The sequence below is a fragment of the Rhinolophus sinicus genome, chromosome 13 (assembly GCF_057876585.1).
Source record: "Rhinolophus sinicus isolate RSI-liver-muscle chromosome 13, RSI-T2T, whole genome shotgun sequence".
In the NCBI taxonomy this organism is placed as follows: Eukaryota; Metazoa; Chordata; class Mammalia; order Chiroptera; family Rhinolophidae; genus Rhinolophus; species Rhinolophus sinicus.
Genome location: NC_142513.1, coordinates 63,235,411 through 63,254,163, shown reverse-complemented (window position 1 = coordinate 63,254,163; position 18,753 = coordinate 63,235,411). Strand labels below are relative to the sequence as shown.

Sequence of the window (18,753 nt, the reverse complement as noted above, 5' to 3'; positions counted from 1 at the left end):
CTCACCTAGCGTGGTTTTGCTTTCGATTCTTTTGATTAGTTGGGTTCTGAGCAAGATTTTATTTGTAAATAGGCTTCTGCTGCTTAAGGAAGTTGGAATATCTGTGTTACACATTTTGTGAAAAAAATAATAAAGCACCTTATTTGACTTTATTTTTAAAAACCAGAGTTATGGTGTAATGAACGTATCAGATAGTACTTCCTGACAATCTCATTTATCTAAGGCCTTTGAACAACAGTTAACCCTCACTCTGAGCTTCCTGGTTTGAATTCTAGGCAACGCTCTCACAGGTGTGCTTACTAGGTCCATGAGCCGGCAGCACATTAGACCAGACAGGGAGGTTGTGTGTGGTGGCAGAGCCGAGGACAGGGTGAGAAGCTGCACATTAGAGCTGAAACTGCCCACCTGATGACGAGAAGGAGGACAGGACAAATAGGCAGGCCCAGGCGCTCAAAAATTTCAGCTGTCTGTACTCAAAGGGACACCAAGCTGGCCATTGTATTTCCCAGGTGATGGCTGATGCCCCGGTGCTGATCCTGAGTGAGGATGGAGGCAAATGTGCATTCCATGCACTTCATGTAAGAAGATTCAGTCCTCTAGAAGGACTCGCGTGGCTGAAATATAGGCAGTGTGGACCTTTCCCAAACCTCGTGTCACACGTGGAAGAGCTCCCCATTCTTAGGCCCTGTGGCTGGAAGGACGAGCCCGTCTCACCTCCTGCCGTGCTCACCCCTAGCCAGCGCCCCAGGTCCTGGTGCTTGCTTCTTCCGACGGGCCAGGCCCAGCAGGTTCACGAGTCTTTCCAAGCTGCTTGGGGAAGGACAGTGGAGGGAAATCTGTGTGCTTTTTTTTTCTTCGTGTGTATCCATTCAATCTGCTAACATTTTACTTCCCTTTAAAAGTCTGTTTTTATTTTCCTGATTACAAAAGTGTCTCTTCATCAGGAAAAAAGATAGGCAAGTGTAAAGAAGATGGGGTTAGTTATTCCTGATCTCACCATCTGAGATGTCCACTGTGACCGTTTCGGCGGGTTCCCTTGCAGTCTCTTTTCTAGGAATATGTTCTTGTTTATTGAGCTATAATTGACAAAAACACTGCAGGAGTTTAAGTATGCAGTATGATGATTTGCTATATGTATGCATTGTGAAATGGTTACTACAGTACGTTTCATTTCACACCTGTCACCTCACATAGTTAAAATGTTTTCTTGTGATGGGAACTTGTAAGATCTACTATCTTGTGTACAATAGAATGTGGTTCTTTTTAGTCACCATGCTGTATATGACATGTCCAGAATTATCTTAGGAGGTTGTACCTATGTTGACCACCCCCGCCCCTCTGTGAACATTTTTACTTAGCTGAGACCATCTTGTACGTACTCTCATTTCCTGCTTCATACTCTTAACCTTACATCAGAATCCTTCTTTGTGAACACCATGTTTAAGTCTTACGTAGACAGCCCGTGGTGTACACAACAGCTTCCTGTTTTATGTTTGAAGTTGTTTACCATATTATCATGCCACTGTCTGCTGTACTTGTGCAGAGGTGAGTGATTAAGAGGTGAGTGATTTGCCTGTGTACAGTACCTTGCTGCGTACAGTTCTACAGCAAACAGTTCTGTCGACCTTGAAAATACATATCCAATTACTTTACCACCAAAGTGGGCTTCCACAGGAATAGCAGAGAATTGCAATTTGGGATAAGCTTGCTATAGCAAAAGAAACTCTAGGCAAATCCAACAAACAAAGGAGAGGAACCTTACTTTATAGGAAAAAAGGGAAGAGGCTGGGAGGGGGTGCTTTCACCCCCAGTCCATTGGAGGCCAGTGGGAGTTCCGGGTGGGGCTGGCTTCTCATTGGCTAAGTGTAGTGGTCTCTCATTGGCTGGGCTTGTTCCTGGGTGAGGAGAAAATCTTCCTTCCTCCTGCTGGTGCAGCAAAGTGGAGAGGCTTCTTGCCCCAAAGGCAAGGTCTGTGATTGATGCTTCTTCCTGTCTGCGTCTGTAATTGACATTGGGTGGTAGCGGTCAAGAGCTCCCCCTTCAGGCCTCCCGACTCAATTTCAAATGAGGTTTCCTTCATTCATTGTCACAGCGCCTTTAGTACTTCCTTGTCTAGGGATGGTTTGAAACTGCTGAAAGCATCTCTGTGTGATGAGTTGCTGAATCAGCATTGTGTGGGCTTTCAGACAGCTTTCCGGTTGCTGCTGGATCACAGACTAATCCTCTCCATAGATAAAGCACTGAGTACCTCTGAGCTCCCCATGGTGATGGGACATGAGCTCAGAGGACCGGTAGGTGGACGTGGCTTGTTAGAATCTACTTGGACCGGATGGCAAAGTAATGAGTGGGTGTGATGGGACAAGAAAGCACCGCCGAAGTGGGCCATGAGAGTGCCACGCCATGCAAGGAGGAGATAGAGGGAGGCCCTGTGGCTTCTCAGCAGGAAGGAGATGTGGTGGGGCTTGGGGACAGCTGTGCAGAGGTGAGCTCGCTGTCAGGAAGAAGGCCAGTAATCGCGGGACACCGAGACTGCCAGGAGGCACTGGACCTGGAGCATGCTCCCAGGCTTCTCCCATCTGCTATCTCTCGGGCCCAGGGGCTCTTCGAGGAGGTTCCATGGAAAGGAGTTAGTCCTGCCTCACAGACAGGTAAGCAATTGGGCCTCAGAGACCCAGAGCGGCCCCTGAGATGACGTACGAACCCTGACAGACCAGGACTAGAACCCAGGTCTTGCAAACCCCACCTTGGTGCCCGTCTCATTTCATTTCATTTCACGTTTCTTAAGGAAACTCTATGTGTCACAGGCCTTGTGCTGTGATCTCTGAAGAGTGTCTTGGGCAGGGGCCGGGCGTACAGAGGACACCGCCCCTTTACCCAGACAGCACATGGAGAAGCTGCTGTTCTGCAGCTCTGGGTGCTGAGTGAGAAGCTTCTGGGACACACCTGCTTGCTGGACCCAGGAGGCTTGTAAGTAAGGGCTGGCGATGAACCCATGCGTGTGTTCCAGCCTAACAAAGAGAAGGCCTGGATTCTACCCAGCTCTGTCACTAGCCATGTGGCCTTAGAGAAATCCCTGCCCTCTGGGGCTTGAGCGTTGTGAGTCTACAGAAAGGTAGATTGGTTCCGGAAATGGGTCACGGGGCTGGTTACACAATATTGCGAATGTATGTACTGCCACTGAATTGTAGGCTTATAAGCGGCTGAAAATGTAAGTTTTATGTTTATATGTTTTATCACAACTTTGCAAAGATCTTAAAAAGTGGTTTCTACTAGATAGTCTCTCCCCTATGAGCTCTAAGTCTGTGATGCTTCAAAGGCTGAGATTGGAACAGCCAATGGCGCGTTCCAGTCTCACGGAACTCCAGGCCGTCTTGTGCTGCAGTGGATTGTGTGGGTACCAGCTGGCTTCGTGAACTGCCTGCCCATTCTGTGGCCTCAGAGAGCTGGAGTAGCCCCTGAGATGACGTACGAACTCTAACAGACCAGGACGAGATCCCACAAAGGGGAGCACACCTTGGCTCCCCTGTGCTAACAGGAGAGACCCATCACTAGGCACTCGTAGGCACAGGTGACAGGTGACCTGTTAGGGGCCCTGCTCTGCAATGCCATCTCTAGCCACACTTATTTCACCCACACAGAGGGCTGTGCCTGTGTGCTCGTGGCTGGAGCTGGCAAAGGGAACAGCCTCGAGCTTGTGACGTTGATGGTGGCTTGTGCACCACAGAACTGGGCGTTTTCTGTAACTGCTGACTGTTTATTTCAATTGCCTTTCTACTCCCCAAACCCGATAATTTGCCAAGGGAGTGTTTGTTGAGGGGTGTGGGGCGTGCAGCTGTCAGCTCCCGTCACAGCTTGTCACAGAGTTGTGGCGCCTTCATCTGGGAAGGTCTCTGAGCTAGCGAGTGTGGCTCCGTTGCATATCGATGGAGAAGCTGGGCCCAGAGAGGAAGGGATTGCCAAGAAAGAGCTGGCAGGGCCAGCAGTCCAGTTAGTGCCCTTTCCAGCTCACTTCGGTTCTTAGGAAAGGGAATTATTTAACCTGGCTCCACTTGCTCTAAACCAGGAATTTCAGAGGAGCCACTGTGATACGCAGTTCATTTACTGCTTCTGGATTTTTAGTCACAGGTCACGTTGACTTGCGGGGCCTGTCGTCTGCAGGAGAGCCTTTGTTTCCTCCTGTGGCAACAGCTTGTGTCTTGTGAGCCGGTGCTGAGGTCCTTCTGCAGCCTGAGTCCCTCTAGCAGGTGACTTCTGTGCAGAAAGGAGTGGGCTTTGTGTTGGCCCCAGATAGGCTGTTCCCTGGAAGGCCTGAGCCCCGTGACACCAAGGGTGACTTCAGAAGAGAAAGCTGGGCGGTAGAGGTAACGGCCTGTGCTTGATGGGGTCGTCATCTCTTTCCTATAGGGTTTGCGTTTACGAACTAAAACGTTATTTTGTAAAGGAAAAGCTTCCTCATGTTGTGTGGCACTTCCGTGACTCCCTGGTTTCTTCCTCTTGAGTTATTATAATGAGCATAATGAGCCTGTGCTGCCAGCCCTTCCCTTTCTGTGCATTGGACCTTTGGTCCTGAATGTGCTCTGATGATTAAGACCCTCGCGTGACAGACGCACGTGTGTTTCTCCCCGGAGTGTTCATCTCGGGTGGTGACCGATCTCCTGACTCCATTTGGAAAGACCCCATCTAGTCCAGCTCTCAGGGCCCGAGTCCTCTGTGCCAGTTGAAAGGCGGGGTCCCTTTTGCAGACCCTCCGCCATCCAGCTTCTCTGTGGGGAGCCCTGTGTGATCGTGTGACCGCCGGCTCTGCGCTGTAGCGAAGGCTGCTGAAGGCTCCTGGGGGGTCGGTCAACAGGCAGGTCAGTGGACAGTGAGGCTCTGCAAACGAGACTGCCTGAGCTGTGTGACTTGCATTGTCCTGCTTTTGTAATTTGATGACTTGGTAAGAAGACCCAAACACTCACTGACTAAACGTCCCTAAACCCTCTGTTGTACTCACCTCGGACATTGCGTACAGACAGAACCAGGGCTGTGTGCCAGTTGTGTGCCGTCTGGGCTGGGGCTGTCGAGCTGTGTGTGAGTGGCAGCTTGCCAGACCCCGCTGCTGACCTTTGGAACTTTCAGAGGTGGCCTGATTCCTGCTCGGACATTCTTGCTGTACTCGCGGTTTTCCTCAAAGGCAGAGGGCCCCGGGTCACACCCGGAGGTAACCCCAACTCCAGCCACTGCGAGTGGCTCAGAATGGGGTTCCAGCGCTCATGGCCTCTCTGTCCCCCAGTGTTGGCAGCTCATGCTTTAGCTGCCACCCTAGCATTCAGCTGTCTGCATTGTCTCTCTGTGTGACAGATACAGTTCCTTTCATAAAATAAAAGTATATCATGTCTAAGGAAGAGCCTAAGAATTTCAAAAGTACAACTACTTTGGAGTTACTCTCAATATTACAGTGCCAAAGAAAAGGGCGGGTTTTTCCCTAAAAGTAGAACAGTAAATTTCATAATTAAGAAAGACCTCTGCCTAAACATTTCAGACTTAGCGCGGGACCCGGCCTGTGCTACAATGGAGAAACTTGCCAGGTAGCCATTTCAGTTGATTGTATTAAAAGTCACCAATTTCACAGGATCCAAATCAAAGCTCCTTTAATTTGCCTCAGCTCTTTGTTGAATTTAGCACCACACCAGGTAGGTCTTTCACTCCACAAACCACATGCTGGTTAGAAGCAGCTCCTGGCTTGGCCCTGTGGCCGCATTGCCGGGCACCGGCTGGAGGGGCTGGCAGCCCCCGCAGGCAGGCGCTTGTGCCACTGAGCACTGACAGTGGCCAGTGTACTTGTCGTGCCTGAGAAAGGACAGCTGCTCCTGATTCCTGACGTAACCCCCAGAACCTCTGCTGTGGCAGGTACAGCAATAGTACAGGGGCCCTGACGCGCTCCATATCCTGAGGAAGCCTGCAGTGGAGGTTTGCCTTGACCTTCGGGGGCACTAAAAGTCAGAGGCCACACGGGACCACCTCAGAGGCTCTGAGGTGGGTGGGCTTGGACATCTCGGCTCTGTCCTAGCTCGGGACTGGAGTCCCCTCCCAGAACGCTGGGTGTCCTTTGCCTCATCTCCAAAGTGCAGGCCTTGATCACACTGGTTCCCAGGTGGTTGTGCGGCTGGAGGGCCCGTGTGGAGCCGAATCCGTGGTGCCCCCCCGAGGGCAGCTGCTGCTGTTTGCCCTGCCCGTGGCCGTGGTGCCCCCCGAGGGCAGCTGCTGCTGTTTGCCCCGTGGCCGTGGCCGTCATCTCCAGGCAGTAATCCCAGCCGCTTCAGCCTGGTGACCTGAAGGAAACGGCTCGTGCACGTACATTGACCTTCCTTCAGCTGTCTTCTCAGTGTCTCGGTTTGGGGGAGTCAGATACAGAACTGGCCTGAAATCTAACAGGAAAATGTGGGCGTTGAGAGCTACCCACAGCTCCGTCTCAGCTGGAGGGTAAATCCCTGGGACCCCACTGGGCTTCAGCAGTGGCTGGGTGACCAAGAACAGGAGCGGGGTCATATGAGGGCTTGTGGAGCGCACGGTGACATGGGGTTAGTCACGCCCTTCTGAGCCCCTTCCTGAGACTGGGCAGCAGAACAGAAGGTACACGAGGGAAGCTGAGCACCTCTTCCCAGGGCGCCGAACCCCGGCCCTCGGAATGAGGACGGAGGACCCTGTGTCAGGCCAGCGCTGCACAAAGCATAGCCATCCTCTGCCTGTCTGCACATCGTCTGCTGGGGTTTCAGACGTCCCCAAGGGAGTGAGGCCAAAAGGGCTGTTTCACCAAAGGTTATCTTCTGGCCAGGGGTACATCTGATGTTTTCTGGGCCTGCCCTCCTCTCGAGCCTTTTCCATGAATCAGTGACGTAAACTATGAAGTCTCAGTCTGTAATGACAGAGAAAATACCTCTCCTGGGATATGAAATTGTATGTAAGGCCCTCAGGGGCCACAAAAAGCCCATCACCGTGGAACAGTTAGCAGTTGGGTGCTGGGTGCTGGGTGCTGTCCTGGCGCCCAGCCGTGTGGTCCTGGACACGCACCCCCGGTAAGGAGAACTTGCCTTCCAGCCTGTAGAGAGTTAGGCTGCGTCCTCTGGGCCCATCTGGCTCTGACAGAGGAGGAGCACGTGCATCGAAGAGGCAGTGGGAGGTCCTGGCCAGACCAGCACACATGGGTACACGTCATCGTTCTCAGTTCTAAGTGCAGAAAGCCCAGTTCTCCTCTCTCCTCACACTGGTCTCTTGCCTGTTCCACACACACCGTGCACACCTCCCACCTCAAGCCTGGTCCTGGCTGCTTTCTACCTGGACTGCTCTTCCCTCAGGAATCGGCGTGGTTGGGGGGGCTCCGAGGTTTTTCTCAGAGTGACCCTCCCTGACCACAGTATCTGTAGTCATGTATCAGCCACGGTCACTCTTTCTTCTCTGTCTTGCTGTCTTCTCCTCCATACGTGTATTCCCCGCCCCCACCTGTGTCCCCATGCTGCCCAGCACTGTAGGGTGTCAGTGCCTGGAGAGCTAGCAGAGGCTTTTTCGCCATGGCTTGCGCCGTGCCCCTCACGAGTACTGGGGGAGTGAGTGGTAGCATGCCGAGGTGACACCTCACTCCTTAGGCCAAATCTTAGGCCCCAGATTTTGAAAGATACAGCAATGCTGTTTTTCAGATAGCCCCCCTGAACTAACTGGCTTTTAGCTAAAAATGTAAGTCGTGTCTTTGGCATGGTGTCATTTATCTTTGCATCTATTCTTAGTTTTGTCTTCACTGGAGCCAGTCGTTCCGAGGACCAAAGGCACCTAGTGTTTAATGGGTGGCCAGTGCTGTATTTGAGAAAACAGCCGCATGTGAGGGAAGGCTTCGTGTCCCAGCCCCTCCTCTCACCTGGGTGGTAACCACGGACAGCTCATCCTCAGTGTCCCTTCCCAGCTGGGACAGAGACAGGAAGCCCCACCTCCCAGGGCTGTTGGGAAGACAAACGTCGGCCTTACCTTATGTGACCCTTGGCTATCAGCGTGGGTGCCTTCGGGATCTTTGCTCATCAGGTCGGTGGCATTGTCACAGCAAATCTACTCTGACTTAACTATGATTCTAGGAGCACAGTGCGGGGGAAACCACACTTAAAGACCCCAGAATCACCATGTTCATTTTAATAGCAAGTTTCCTGAGGGCATCTTAAACAATTTTTCTTAAATCTCTTCACATGGTTCCTTTGGGAACACGCACCGTTAGTCTGTCACCAGGTGCTGAACACGTCGGAGAGCCTGTCATAGCGGCAGTCACAGGCTGGGCTTTGCCGGGGGCCGTTGGCACCGTGTCTCCCTAGCGTGATGAGAGGGACGTGGGCTCTGGAGCCAGTTGGGCTGAGTTCTGGTCCCACCTATAGCACCGACTCGCTCTGTGATCCTGGGCAAACCTCTTAGGTCGTGGTGCTCGTTTCTCTTCTGTAAGAAGGGGTGGCCCTGGTCGTCCCTCGTGGGGGGACAGTGCACATCAGTCTGGATCGTGCACGCAGGGAGGACCGTGCTGTCTGGGCTACAACAGGTGTTGTCACTGCAATGTTACTGAAATTGTCATTGTCTACCTGCCCTTCCTGGGAAGAGGACTGGAGTATCCCCTCAGGCAGCTCTGACTCTTGTTTCACCTTACATAGGCATCTCTGCTGGCAGAGCGTGTCCCCACCTGTTGAGACACCGTAGGAAGCTCTGTGTCCCCTGCCTACCGGGGACCCTCCTGTAGGGTTCTGTGGCACAGGGCCATGCCTCGTTGAGCAGGTGGTGGACACATGCTTGTGTGGGAGGCAGTGAGTCGGGGAATGTGCGCTCCCCACCTTGGGCTGCACGTGAGCAGGAAGAGAGACCCCACACCCCCGTAACCCTCTCCTGGATGGGCAAGCACCCAACTGAAAACACGCCAGAGACAACTCTGGTACTCCGAGACCATGTTAGGAGAAGAAACTGGAAAATGGCTCACATGAATCAATGTGAACAGTTAATGGGCCTTAATTGGAACCTTATCCTACTGTACTTAGAGCAGCGAGATGAAAGCAGAAGAAATCTGAGAGACCATTTATTTCACTTGAGAAAGCAGTAAACTGAACTACCAAAAGATTTGACCACTATTATATTTTTATGATTAAATAAAATTGTCATAGACTAGTGCTGGTGAGCCTGTAAATGCTGCATGGAAGGTATGTGTGCTCTCTGGCTGCTGCTGGGATGAGACCAGAAAAGCCATCGGCCCAGGCTCTGCATTTTTAACTCTGCCGCTCTCGCACCAGCCCCAGGTCCCAGGTTAAGGGAGGCCCACACAGTTCTCCTCGCAAGAGAGACCCAAAGCCCACTGGGAATTTCTGTGTCTTAAGGTGCTATGAAATGCTGTCCTTGTACCTCCCTGCCCCCCCCACATATCCATTAGTGTTTCGTAGTCGTAATGGTTCCAGTACTGTGTGTGTGTGTGTGTGTGTGTGTGTGTGTGTGTGTGTGAGAGAGAGAGAGAGAGAGAGAGAGAGAGAGAGAGAGAGAGATGTTTTTTCTTAAAGATCCTCGATTAGAAAATTGTAAGAGCTAATAGTTGAGAACTGGGGGCGGGGGAAAGCATATTTTGTGAAGACTTTCCATTCTGTGCCAGTTGAGGGAACATAAGGTGCTTATGTGTGTGACTGCTCTATATTTCTACATGTTCACAGACCTTCAATATCTAGTCCAACTCGCCTCATTGCCACAGAGAAGGACTTGCTCACGGTCACTGGAAGCAGGCCCCCCGACATTATCTAGGGCTTTCTGTGGGCAGCCTCACCCTCCTTCCCTTGCCCCACCATGTGGTAGATGGGACACAGATGATGCAAATCAACACACAACCCCAAATGAAGTCATTGCACATGTTCTTGGTGACATGGGGAGTCTAACACTCCAAGGTCTGTGCGCTCTAGGCAGGGCTGTCCCTCAAACAGAAATTACAGAGGAAACGGTAGTTTGGGCCTAGTCCTGGCAAATTATAGAACCTGTGGTTTGGGGGGTTGGGCAAGTGTTGGCTGTGCCACACACTGTGTTTGAAGGGCATTTGGGACTTGCGTCATTTAAAGGTGACTCTTCTGGACCCTGAACAGGCTGCAGTCCACTCGTTCTGGGGCAGGTGCCCGTATCAGGGGCTTGGTGTCCACATGCAGTTCATTGCTCGGTCTTCCTGGCCCTGACCGTGTGCTGGGAGAGGCAGCAGAGAGCACAACCCTCTCTCCTCCTGCCACCCACAGCCTGGGAGTGGGGCTGTCACTGCCGAGACTCGTTTCCTCCTTCTGCAGCCCTGTGACGTGTGCCTGCAGTGGTCGGGCACGGTTCCAGACAGCCGGGATACAGCAGGGAGCAACAGACAGAGACCCTGCCTCACGCTGTGACACTCACAGACAGTAAAGGAAGCTGGCTGTGTGCTCGAGGTCCCCTTGGTGGAGGTGGCCTTGGGGCTGGCGTGAGAGCAGAGCAAGACACTTAGCGGGCAGCGAGGCAGGGAAGACGTTGCAGGTGCAGCAGTGACCATGAGGACGGGCGCTGAGACGTACGCGCCTGGCCACTGCGCTCAGGAGGTGGAGCTGATTGGCAAGGGCGGCCGGGCCGCCCCGGTCATGAAGGCCGAGAACTTGGGGCCTATCGTCCAGCAGTGACGAGGAGCCCCAGAGCATTACCAGCGCGACGAGGCTGTGCTCAGACCGTCTCAGTCCTCTGTGCTCTGGGGAACAGGGCAGTCAGCATAGGACGTCCCACTGGAGCCCAGGGCCGTGAGCACGGCCTGCTTCTGAAGCGTGTTCTCCCCTGTAGGAGTAGAGCAGTGTTTGCTGGGGGGCCCACCAGCAGCCTCTCCTGTGCCCCTGTGCTGCCTGCCGGCGCCCAGTACACAGCCGTGACCCACAGGAAGCAGGCGCCTTCCACCCAGTCTCCCTGGGGGACACAGGACAGCCTCGCCCCTCGCTGCACGGGGAAAGCAAGCCCTGTTTCTCTAGGGTCACCTGGGTTCCAGAGCCTGAGAGCCCCTGTTCCCACATGTGGCTCAGCCGCTCCCCATGACCCTGGCTGCTTTCCTGGCTTCCTCCGTGATGCTCTGCTGAGAACCCAGCCACTGGAAGGAGGGCTGCTGCTCAGACAGCCGACCTGCGGAGCCCTCCGCCATCTCTGTTCTTAGTGTCGCCTCCGCGTCTGCCATCACTGAAGCTCCTTGGGGAGGAGGCGGAATCTGCTTCTGTGCTCTCGTTGGTTCGATTGTGTGTGTGGGCAGATGAGATTCCCCCCTGAGAGATTTCAGTAGAGCCCTTTCTGCGCCCTCCCTGCTCTGCCCCAGGCGTCAGGTTGTGTGTCGTCCTGTGAGTCATAGAGGTCACCGGGCCTGCGCTTCAGGTGTGACGAGACTTGTCGAGAGCTCCGGCCACTGGCAGCCTCTTCACAGAGCGTTGCAACAGGACCTGTTCTGCCGGAGGAATGCAAGGCCTACTGTGTCCCTGCCGTGCTAGAAAAATACGCTTTGTTCCAGGACTATGGGCTCTCGGCTGTCTGTCTCAGGGAATTTAGATGTCTAGACACCCGTCGCTGCCTCTCTGCGAGGACTTGTTGTCTCTGACAAGACGAGGGAGAAAACGAAACTAGAATTCCTGACACCGAGATTGGCCTTGCTGATCTTTCCCTATCTGCACCTTCCGTCTGCCCCAGTTCTCCACTCTGCCACACTGTGTGGCCTTAGCGTGGACAGATGGCTCAGGGGCCCGCTCTGTGCCGTTGTGCCCACAGGCTGCTGGGGTTGCTGGGGTGCTGCTCTTGCAAGTCCAAAGGTGGTTTCATCTGAGGTCCTCCAAGGCCCAGGCCTCTGAGCTGATAGCTGTAGGCCCCTGCTTTCATCCTCAGACAGTCACTGAGCAACTGCGATTTCTCATGGGGACAGCAGTGAATAAAACGGACATAGCGCCTGTGCCCATGGAGCTCACAGCCTTGAGACTGTGGAAAATGGGAGGCTCACAGCCGTCTGTCTTCACCTAAGCAAACGTTGCCTGTGAGCCGGCAGGCCGGGAGCTGGCTCTGTCTTCTGGTGCGTGGCAAACGTGCTGCTGGGGCCACCGTGACAAGTACAGTGGGACCTCGGTTTTCAAACGTCTCCGTTGCCGAACATTTCGGTTTACGAACGCCGTAAATTTTATGGATCTATGGTATCATTAGGTAGTAAAATTCATGCTAAATTTGCAGTTTGAGGGGTTGATTTTAAAGGTCTGGAACGGATTAATCCTTTTTGCATTGCTTTCTATGGGAAAACCATGCCTCGGTTTTCGAGCAGTTCAGAACTCAAACGTATTCTGGAATGGATTACGTTCGAAAACCGAGGTACCACGGTATTCAGAAACTTGCCAGAGGGCATTCTGCAAGAAATTGATGGATGAAGCATGCATGTAGAGCTCCCAAAAAGCTACGATAGAGCTCCTCTCAAATTGGGAGAACTCAGGGTCACTCGGAGATCTTAGCAAAGCCAACCCTCCCACGGAGTGTCCGCTGGAAAAACCACTTGGCTGTGTTCTGTTTTGCTGCCTTGAATGTGGGTGAGTCTCAGAGAGCGGAGGTTTCACTGCAGGGCACACAGCTGCGTCTGGGGGCAGGTGGGTGGGCAGGCAGGCAGGAAATGGCTACAGAACCTTTTTCTAGGTTAGTCCCTGTGCTTTAGCATCACGGCTTTGCAGTGCGCTGGGAATGGGCTGTTCCCATGTAAGCAAATGCAGCAGATGACCAAACTTACTTGTAAAACATGAGGCTTATTTCACATTCACTCTGTGATCATTTTTTGTGTTATGGCTCCCTGCCTTCCTAAACTTCAGTTGCACTTACAATGTTCCTACTTTTACCAACATACAAGTCGTCTTAGTCACAGGTGGTGTCGTGTGTGTGGGGACAGTTTCCAAGTGCAGAGCACTGAGTGGGGGCTGTGGGAACCGTTAGATTCGCTGAACCGTTATACCTGATTCGCTGATGCTCTGAAGACCACCTGGAAAGCATAAGGATATTTCCTCTTCCTCCCAAGGATGCCAGGCAACTTCTCGAATTCTTAGTTCTGTTCGAAGCCATTTTAACCCCCAGCCTTCTTGGTGTTGGTGGGTGCCGTCCGTGGACGGAGCCCCAGCGTATCCTCTAGGCCGGAAAGGCCCCTGGATCACACTCCTCTCATGGGGACCGCTCGGCTGACTTGGAGCTCGCACAGCTCCCCTGTGGGCAGCTGACAGGGACTTTGTGGGAAGACTGGGCCCTCGCTGAGGTAGGCTGTCCGGCTGGTCAGCGCCCGTCCCGGTCTTGCCGCCACATTTGGCCGGCGTGCGCTCTGCCTGCTCACGGGCCTCCTTGTGCACGCCATGCTCTTGGCTGCATTCCAGGGGGCCGTGACTGGAGACAAGGCACCCCTGGGTGAGGAGGGGCGGGCTGTCATCCCGGACGTCATGCGTTGGGAGCCTCAAGGTCTCCTGTCACTGTCCTCGGGGCCCTAGGAACCGTGTACTGGTGTTTTCCAGATGTGCACCATCCTCAGTGCATTTCTAGGCCAGACTCCGGGCCGTTCAGTACCCTACTCCACCTTCTGTTTTCTCTTCTGGACATGCAACTGTTGGGGACGGCAGCTCGTTTCAAGGAAGAACATTGTAAATGTCCGCATGATGGCATTTGTTTCCCAAGTGTAAGACCAGACCTGCAGGCACTCCGAACCCAGAAGGCAGCTGACGGGAGGGCCATGACGAGACGGTGCCCCTTTCAGAGTCACACGTTCCAGCAGTCACCCCTGAGGTCTGGCCCATCGCCCACCACTCCTCTCTTGCACGTTCTCACGTCCGATGACTTGAGATGAACCATTGACACAGCCCAGCACACAGCCACGAACTGGCGATTTGAGACCCAGCCAAGCAGAATGCAGATTTTGAAGAAAGGCCTTTTGTGTTGGTTGAATCTGGGTAGTCGGCTGGCTTAGCCGTTTGGGACAGAATTGTTGTCCTCATGTTCACGTGTCCCAGCAAAGGAGTGTGAGAAGCTGGCAGGCAGCCAGTAAGGGAAGGAGCTCAGACCTGGCAACATGGCCCATCTGCCCAGGGTCCTCGTGTGTGTCCCCTGCAGCCCGAGAGGCGAGTCATCGAGTCTTCCGGGCCCAGCTCCAATGTGCCTGGCAGGGGGACCAGGTACGTGTGTCTTGCCCTTTATAAAAGGTTGTCCATCGTCCCTGCGTGCCATTCTCAGAGTGTCCCAGGGGCCTCTGTGGACACGTCACTGCAGTCTGTGCGCTGGGCTGGGGGACGCGGAGGTCCTACCAAGGCAGTGTCTTGGAAGATGGGACCCGTCACCCCACCCATGAAGGGGAAGCTCCTGAAAACCAGCTGGGGAGCCCTGGGGATCCATGGCTCGACCCCACTCAGTGCAGGAGACCCCACTCTTCAGGGGCCGCAGTCCATTCAGGCGGGTCACAGAGTACACCAACAGGGCTCCTGAACAGCAGGTTTGTTTCTCATCCTTCTGGAAGCTAGACGTCCAAAGCAGGGGCCAGTCTGGGCGGGCTCCGGGAAGGGCCCATGTCCCCATGTTGCACAGAGGCTGAGGGAGCTCTCGGGGTCTCTTCTGTGAGGCCACTGATACCATTCAACAAGCACCCCATCCTTGTGACCGGATCACCTCCCCAGGTCCCACCTCCTGATGCCACCACATTGGGCTTAGGATGTCGACCTATGAATTGAGGAGGGACACACTCGGTGTGTGACAAGGGACTGTCTGTGCAGACCTGAGGCAACATGGTGTGGACACACTGAGGTCTCTGAGTCAGAAAGTGACATCTGTACATCACGAGAAGAAATGAGCTGTGAGCCCCAGGATGAGGCACCAAAATACCCAACCACGCATCCCTCCCAGCCCCTCGTGGTGCCCTTGTGGCCCTGCCCTGCACACGCTTGGATACGTCCGGGCTTTTGGGTTGGCAAGGACACGCTGCACCTGCTGTGCCCCTGGGCAGATGCTGGTCTTGGGTCTGAGGCAAGGTCTGGCCCCTACCCTGCCTTCACAGGGACACACAGCAGGCTGAGCTCTCCTACCTGTGTCTCCTGGCTCGTGCTCATGCGGAGGCTTCTTTTCAGAGATGTCAGAGAGCCTGCCTGCCTATCACCTCAGACCTGGCCATCACCTGGCCGTTTGCATAGCTCTGTCCTTTGCGGGCAGGGCCAGCGAGACACCGCAGCAGTGGCTCCCCAGGTCCCTGCCAGCCAGAAAGTCAAAGGGCGGGGTCCTAATGTGATACCGTGTGTCCCTGAAAAATCAGACTTAGCCAGACCATCAGCTCTAATGCGTCTTTGGGAGCAAAAGTTAATGTAAGACCTGGTCTTATATTATTATATTTTATATTATATTATACCCAGTATTATATTATATTATGTTATGTTATAATTTATTAGACCCAGTCTTAGATTATAGTAAAATAAGACCAGGTATTAATATTAATTTTTGCTCCAAAAGACGCATTAGAGCTGATTGTCTGGCTAGGTCTCATTTTGGGGGAAACTTGGTAGCATTGGTGGCCTTTTCAGAAGAGGAACAGAGATACCTGTCTTTCCACACGTATGCACTGAGGAAACACCCTGTGGGGTGTCAGTCTGCAATCCAGGAAGAGGGCTCCCACCAGAACTGACCGTGGCGCCAGCCTGAGCGCAGACATCCAGGCCCGGCGCGCCGCCCAAGGCGCTCTGCTGCAGCAGGCCGAGCAGACTAACACAGGCTGCCAGCAAATCTAGGCCTTCCCTCTCCTCCTGAAATTCCTCCACCTACAGTTTGCAAGTGCCCAGGTCTCACCCAACTCTGAAACCCACATTCCCCTAAGGCAGGCATGACCTCTCGCTCCCAGAGGGTCCCCTAGTACCTTGTCCTTTCCTGTCTGGTGACTCAGGCTCTGTGATTCCTGTCCTTTGTAGCCGTACCTTGTCTCCCTGAGATCGAAAGCGTGGCCTGTCTGTGTGCCTGTAGCACTTAGCACTGGAGACTCAGTAACTGTTGACCCTGGAGCTCTCTGCTGGCCTCTCGGTGCACTGAGGTCACACTCACTGGCTAGAGCAGAGACTGGAGCCTCAAGTCCTGTCGGTGGTCGGGGCTCAGTAGGTGAGAGTCTATTCCACATTCCTTTCTAACCAGATGCCTTGTTCATGCCAGCGTTCACCCTCCTGGCCCTTTGCAGCAGGCCATGCCACACGCCGGCCTCCTCCTAACACCCCTCTTCCCAGGACTGTTGACAGTCCCCACATGGGGCCTCTCTCCCTCTCTGTCTTCTTTCCCTCTGCCGTGCTACTAAGGAAGGACGCGGTGAGGACCCTGGCATTGGGTGAAAGCTGCCCTCCTGCAGTGACGGTCCCAGCCCCTGGCCTCTGCTTAGGAGTCTGCAGGATGACCCGTGCTGCCCATGGGCCCATCCCCAGCGAACAACAAGATTGGACCCCAGAAGGCCTTGAAGTGCTCTCGTGTGTTCTGATGTGACAAATAGTTTCTGCACGCTTTGTCTTAAATTCAGAACATAGGAGTCTGATTTTCTGTGAGAGAATTTATTTAAGGGCCAGCACCCTCGGTCACGTTCTTTCGTTAGTTGGGTACTGGCAACATAGATGTGTGCACTTGGTTCGCCTAAGAGGTGTGTGTGTTGTGCATCACTGAGACTTTGCTCTGTGAGAAACTCTCCCCCCTCAGACACAGAGCACTGGAGCGATTGGCCGAGGGTCGCACGACCGGCTGGTGACCGAGGGGCAGCAGAAAGCCAGACCTCCCAGTCTTCACTTGGTACCGATTCTGGAATCACAGCAGAGAGAAAGTGGAAAGTTCATTTTCAGTCTCTTTTAATCTGAATGCTGTTGGAAAAGCCTTTGTCTCCTCGGAACCCTGCTCTGCCCCTGCAGGTGGACATCACATTTGAGTGGCGCTTCTCAGCGTGGCCCACACCATCCCTGCCCGCCGGCTCCCTGATGGCCAGGCCCTCCCTGCCTTGGCACAGCGCTCTGGACAGGCTCCATGGGTTGGTGCTGGCCCATGTACCCTGAAGCAGAGGTGGGTGACCCAGTGGGCTCAAGGTGGCAGTCACCTTGCTGAACATAGGTGACAGACCAGCCATATCAGTAAAGCATACAGAGAAAACGCTGAGTTGTAAATCTGAAATTTCCCTGAAGTATATACATTCCTTGCCTTCATGGGACTGTCACGTGCCATGTGACTCTCTTGAGTAGTCCAGGGTGACATTTGACCAGCTAGGACCTGGGAGTGACCGAATGAAATAATGAGCCCTGCCCTCACTACAATCTGTCAGGAGTTCGAGGCCAAGGTCAGGCTGCTGGCGTCCCAGCCTGTCTCCCCATCCCTAGGGGAAGTGCTGACCCCAATGCAGCCAGCCAATGGTTCAGCTTTGCTCATGACATCCAGCTGCCTGCCCGGTGCCACCAGCCCACCTGGGTCTTGTCCACTGAGTATCGGTGCTACAGCTTAGCCCCTTCCTGGGCCTCCGAACCCTGTCTCCTCACAGCGTCTGAAATGTTGTCCAAGGGCAGTGCCCACTACCTGTCCCACTCTGGCTCGTGCTGGCCAGGGTGGGTGGCTCTCACCACCCCAGGGCTGGACCCCTCACCTACAAGCAGCTGGTCTGCCATAGGTGGTCCTGTGGGTAAGCAAACTGCCCACATCCATGAGTGTCTTCTACAGTCCGGGGACTCAGAAGTCCTGGCCACTGGCGGGTCCTCACTGCACTGCTGACAGGCAGCTGACAACCAGCTCTGTTCCTAGACTGGGACCGACAGGCCCCTGAGGGCTCTGCTTCACCCCACTGAGGGTCTGCAGTCCTGGGGAGCCTTCCTGCAGCTGAACTCTCCTGTTCCGTGCACGTTGCCCAAGATCCTGGCTGTCGTCTGAGTTCACAGTGTGCCTCTGCCAGCCAGACTGGACACTCCAGCACCTTCCCAATGAGTGACTCCTAGTAAGAGCATTTTAACAGTGACATTTCGAGGAAAAAACTGGTTCTTCATTTCTGTCCAATGGGGGAAAAGAGACTTCTAGTAATGGTATCATTATGAATTGTAAGTGGTGAGCATTTGGCTTTGCTACAAAATTTGTAGCTAATAATTAAAATAAAGATTTAAGTCAATGCTTTATCACTAAAATAGATGATAGGGCATATTCTTCTCAGCCAGTGTCAGAGATGGCAGCACACATAGCCTGGTGCTGCCTGGTCACACAGCGAGTCTGTAAAATTCCTGCTGGAGTTGAAGGTATTAGCAGGTCCCTGTCAACATTCTCTGAAGGTTTTGATGTCATTTTAGCTATTGAACTAAAATATGTGAACTATTGCTTTGTTGATTTTGTCTGAAACCAAACTGCATTATCATTCACTTGAGAGTGTGTTCTTCGAGTATTGTTGAAAGCACTTTGAAAACTTGTAAATCCCTATGATTTATGTCTCCTGCCTCTGCTGCTCACTCTTCCCCTCTGGTTTTCATTTGAATGCAGTCCTGTCTGGGTGTGTACCTGTAAAATGTGTTTTTCCAAGTACAATTTACAGTCCAACCTTAGATTTTACCGTGTCCCTGCCCTTCTGGGAGCTTCCCCGTCTACCAGGCAGGGTCACCCAGCTCTTTCCTATTGGAACTGTCTCATCAAGGTTACTTGAAACAGACCTGATTGTGACATTTCTTAGTTTATCGTTTCGGCCTAGGGAGCAAATTCGGAGGGCCTCCCTGCAGCCCG

At 53.4% G+C, this 18,753-nt stretch overlaps 1 protein-coding gene across 26 annotated transcripts in view; it reads left to right on the top strand.

Moving 5' to 3' along the window:
• The window catches only part of SCAPER (S-phase cyclin A associated protein in the ER), a 220,490-nt gene that overhangs the window by 195,910 nt on the left and 5,827 nt on the right, over positions 1-18,753 (top strand). Inside the window, exon 31 of one of the 26 annotated variants that reach the window (XM_074318191.2) lies at positions 16,923-17,070. The exons of the other annotated variants lie outside the window; for them this stretch is intronic. Coding sequence (XP_074174292.2) covers positions 16,923-17,063 — 141 coding nt within the window. The 3' untranslated portion in view covers positions 17,064-17,070. The remainder of the gene's footprint in view (positions 1-16,922; positions 17,071-18,753) is intronic. 26 annotated transcript variants of the gene reach the window in all.